The sequence below is a fragment of the Atta cephalotes genome (genome assembly GCF_000143395.1).
Source record: "Atta cephalotes unplaced genomic scaffold scaffold00013, whole genome shotgun sequence".
Classification (NCBI taxonomy): Eukaryota; Metazoa; Arthropoda; class Insecta; order Hymenoptera; family Formicidae; genus Atta; species Atta cephalotes.
In genome coordinates, this window is record NW_012130077.1 from 4,695,801 (window position 1) to 4,701,158 (window position 5,358).

Below are 5,358 nucleotides of genomic sequence, written 5' to 3' on the forward strand. Positions count from 1 at the left end.
GTGTGTGTGTGTGTGTGTGTGCTATTACTCTTAAAACATTCGTTTTCTGGTAAACATAATAATGTACAATACCTAATAAAAAAGATAAGGCATTCCGTCTTGAAAGCGTTTTTGACGATAAGTGCCACCTCGGATGCGCAGAATGTGTAGTGCAGGCACATATGACATGTCTGTACAAGAGCCGTGAAGTCGCCTCCCGAGATCGTTCCCTCATCATAGCTGATTCGGCCGACTAAAAATATCACACGAACGAGCCCGTGCAATATAACGACATTGTACAACATACACGCATGTGGTTTACACGAATATGGGCGCCCACGCGCGCAAGCTATGCTCTTTCATTGCTCTCAATTCTCGTGACTCGAGCACAGTGCGTTGCAGAAAGAAACTGTCCACTGAAAACGGATCGTGCTAAAACATTCGTTTAGCTTTGTTATTAAACTAATATTTATTCGAAACGAAATAGCGCAAAATCCTTGATTCATTCGCAGATAAAATTACTTACAAATAGGGTAACTCGAGTATGTACGTCGCACCTATCAAAAACTTAATTTATTAAGTATTACTTACTATGTTTAAAGTAAACGAACTATATCAGTAAAAACTTTGTACTGTTTATTACTTATAAAAAAATATTAGAAATCCGAAATATTTATATTTCGTATTAAAAAATGAATTTTTTTAAACTCTTGCATTTTTGCCGTATGTTCCATGGGGTGAGATGCTAGGGAGAGGAGGTGGTATGTATAGCTCATAAAAAATTTGCAAATGATACATATAAATAAGACGTAAAATGACACAATAACTTATAAAATGCGTTTATAAAGTTTTATTAAGAAATAAGAATGATAAATTTGTATATGAGGTAATAAATAATAATTAATAATAATCTTCCCAGATGTATTACAAGTGTTCTGACATGAGGTACATATTTTACGTAATACGTTTATTGTATTTAGTGCACTGATTCAATCTGCACATTTTGTATGCTTAGGGCATAAATCCCGCCTATTAAAAATGCCATATATATCCCAAACATATATACAAGACAATAAACTAAACAAAGAATACAAGAGCGAAATACTTGTATTTTGTTGTACATACTTTGCTACTGTTGTATATACTTTCCTCTACACTCATGTATCACGAAATAACCATTAAGTCTTTTGCACATTCTACAGTAATCATTTTATGTAGATTATATGATTTATGATTATAATTTATGGCGCTACTTAACACAGTGATAAATCGATTCAACTCACAATAATTTCATTAATATTAACAGTAAGAAACTGAAATCATAACACATTATTAATATAACATAAAGGCATAACAGGATAGTTGCGGGAAAATTACCCTCATTCCTTCTATTTTTTCTGACTTCTGCGGCGTAAATCTCACGTATTTATTACCCCTAACCGGAGTTAAACTTTCCGTGACTCGCCGAATTTAATGAAACTTGGTACATTTGTAGAGCAAACGAAATTAATAGACACGTATTTTTTTTTATATCAGCAATAATGCAGGTTTAAGGGTACAAACTATCCTTATAATGATAATCGAGTACTTAATTTCTTACATTTTAGCTCTATTACAGCTAAGATAGAGCAGGGCTAGTTGTGACACTTAATTTTTCTTTAAGTTATTATAAATCTTCACACAATTACGATAGATTAATAGTAAATGCTTTAAAACGTTGCAAGTTCATCAATAATTAAGTATTTATAAATCTTTAATATATCTCGTAAATAAGAAAAAATTATTATATATTAATTACAAGGCTGCAAAGCGGATCAATATGCTCCACATGGGATATGTTGAGCATCCTTGAAGGATAAGTTGAACCATGAAGATAATCGTTTAATGAGAGATTACATATTATTAAAAACATGAAAGGATTATGTGTTATATTATTAATCAAATTTTTATTATTTTTATCTTAAGTATAGTAATTTGTGATACTCTCTCTTTTTAAATGCTTTAATTAACAAAATTAGGATAACTAAAATCTTTATTCTTTATAATAATAATTAAAAATTATATATTTAATCATTAACTTAGAATAAAAAGTATTGATAAAGACAGATTTCATTTCAAGCAGCCATGAGTTTATAAGGTTAGTTATGAGATATTGGGGCCAACAATCCTCATATCGGAAATATTTTTTTATAACTGGAAAACCGTAAATAAAATAACAACTTGAACATTAAAAGTTAAAAAATACGTTAATAACTTATATCTAAAAACATATTTGAGTATTATTAATCGCTTTAATTATTACGTAGACCAAAAAGAATATTCACTTATTAAATTTACTTTTGATGTATGGAAACGAAAAAGCGCACATCTTTAGATTCAGAATTAGCTGTAATAGAATGAGCTAAAATGCAAGAAATCAAGTATCTATTCGTGCTTAGTTTGCATCCATTTGTCGTGAAACCCTATTGTCGTTTGTGTTTTTATTATTTTCGTCTGCTCTACAAATGTATCTTAAGTTTCATTAAATTCGGTGATTCATATAAAAGATAGATTTATTTGTTAGAAACAGAGTAATTTAAATAATTTTTACTAATTAATATAATTATCAACTTGACTTTAATAGATATATTCTTTTCTCGTTCAGAATCTCTCTCCTTTTTGCGCTTTTTTCAAAAAGTTTAATTTTAAATAAAATTTTTAATAAACATTAATATAATAAATATCAAAAGAATTGCAATGAATCACGATTAACATTCTAATTTTAGAAAAATGATTATTAATAAATAATTATTTATTAACAATTATCATTACTGTTTAATTGTAAACAGAGTATAAGAAATTTTTATGCACATTTATTACGCAACTTAATTCACGTAATTTGCGTACGTTTTCTATTTTTTTTCTTTTTCGATTCCGAAATTGGAAATTTTCTGCTTATCCGCTTATCCGCTTATTCGATCATATAATTTCCATTTTAGTGCAACCAGCACCGAGACGGTACAGCGATGGGAATTCTCTGCGAACCATTGTGTACAGAAAAAGGGATAAATTCGCTAGCATGTGAGACACTCCATGCGGGCAAAGAAGCTGTTTTCTCCGCGCATTGGGAAGCGACACGACTTGTATTCAAGGCTTCGAGGTATTCCTTTGTTCTTTTTTCACACTATTTCACAAGAAAACCAAAGAGTTATGCACTTTTCTAATTTTCTTTTTCGTTATTTTCATATTTTTTAAATATTAGAAAATATTAATTCTCTCTCATATATATATATATGTATGAATTAATCTTAATTTGCATATAGGACTAAAATCCCCTCGGAGCAATTCGAGTCGCTCTATTGGGTGGATGCAACCGGATTGCAACATTTCCCATCTGAGGAAGATTTTATCATCATGATCAAAGATTTAACTATCAATAAACTCAACGTAACTCTCACGCGACATCAGCTAGAAAGACTCGCCCGGTTGCGCACCCATCGAGTCGAGACCGATGCCACGAGACGTCGACTGGAGATGGAGAATCTTTGGCCGTTGCTGCAAGAGAATGAATATTTAATGGCGATTTTGTACGAAGACAGGGATGTGTTTCCGCAGCCGATCGGCACGTGTGGCACATTCTACGCGGTCGAGTACGTCCGACCAATTGAAACACCCACGACGGTGTTAGCGTTGTCCGATTCGAAACCCGAATGGGCCAAAAGGTTAAAACTCGCTGTGATGATCCTTAATCTACTCGAAGAGTTGGAGACGAATTTTCCCGAGCCACTTTATCTCTGTGATGTGAAAATTAATCATTTCGGTTTACCCCTGGGCGGGCAAAAACTGAAATTCTTAGATCTGGACGCAGTCTTCCCTAAAACCATTATCGATCGTATTATTAGTGACGGTAAGAGCTGCGAGAAACATGAGGACTGTGATTATTTCGATTGCCGGTCTATCTGCTCGAAGAAGAAACGCTGCGAATCTCCCGTTCTTAATAATAATTTACAGGTAAAATTAGTACTATTAAATATTTTTTTTGTTATATTTGATATTATATATATTTAATTAGTATATTTTTTATACGCGTAGAAAAGTGTATTATTTCAAATATTTTGACGGTATTTTCGATAAAATAATACATTATCATTATTACTTTTATTGCGTATTACTCTTTGTTACATATCTTCATATAAATGGAATAATAGAATCTTTCTAAACATGGATAAAATTTCAGTTGTTATTACTAATTTTAATATTGTTTCAATTTTATTATATAAATTTTTATTGCAAGAGTTATGTACGATTATAGATTATTTGTGAGAAGATTTTTCTCGGTTGGACGCTCTCAGGAACGATAATTATTCCTGGATTGCTCATGTCGGAACATACTACTAGCACATTGGCAGTGTTATTGAGACAATGCGCTAATCCAGACGGCGACACGACACATTTACCACGTGCGGCAGCGCCAGACAACTTACAGAAACGACTTTACAACATGCTAAGCGAGATGGAACAAGAATACTCGGCATTTACGTGAAAACAAAATAATATCGATAAAAAAATAATTTATCTAGAATTACGAAATCAAGAATCGTCTTTTCGATGCTAAAAACTATAAATTTATAGTCAGAAATACAGAAATATTTCTCATTTTTTATAAAGATTTTTTTGTAAAAATCAAAATCGTAAAAATGACACTATTTATTTTAAGTTAGAAATCAGTACATATGTACCTACATACATACAATTGCACACTTTTATGTTACATATTAGTATTGTATGCAGGATGTCCCATAACTCTTAATCTAAAGACGCGGTAGCATCTCCCGTCAAATATATTTTTGACGTTTAATACATTAAAAACATTTTTTTATATTATTATGAAAGAGGCACTACTATTTAAAAAAATGCTAGCATTGCAACAGCACATCCAAGAAGAAGGACGCTTCTGTAATAAAAAATTATTGTTTTGTTTCAATAAATTATTAAAAAAATAAATACATATATTGGGGAAGAATATAGATTTTTATAACTAAAATGAGATAACAACCATGTCCGTAAGGCCTACGATTTATGTATACTCTTTCCCAAACATGTAGATCCGTATTCAAAACGTGTTTTTCTTGATAAAAGTGTGCTTTTATCTTTAAAATTCTATAGTATGCGTGGCATAAATTATAGCATGTTAGTGCGCTAACATTATTGTAAGCGCATTAACATGCTATAATTTACGCATACTATAGAATTTTAAAAATAAAAACGCACTTTTATTAAGAAAATTCGCGTTCTGAATAGGAGCTATTAAGAAAGAAAAAGAGAGAGAGAGAGAGAGAGAGAGAGAGAGAGAGAGAGAGAGAGAGAGAGAGAGAGAGAGAGAGAGAGAGAGAGAGAGTA

General features: G+C 31.4%; 1 protein-coding gene across 1 annotated transcript in view; it reads left to right on the forward strand.

Annotated features, from left to right (window-relative positions):
- The window catches only part of LOC105617548 (protein FAM69C), a 12,069-nt gene extending 7,568 nt beyond the window's left edge, over positions 1 to 4,501 (forward strand). Inside the window, exons 2-4 of the mRNA XM_012199104.1 lie at positions 2,958 to 3,118; positions 3,282 to 3,969; positions 4,271 to 4,501. Of these exons, the coding sequence (XP_012054494.1) occupies positions 2,958 to 3,118; positions 3,282 to 3,969; positions 4,271 to 4,501 (1,080 nt within the window). The remainder of the gene's footprint in view (positions 1 to 2,957; positions 3,119 to 3,281; positions 3,970 to 4,270) is intronic.
- Positions 4,502 to 5,358: the final 857 nt, after the last annotated feature.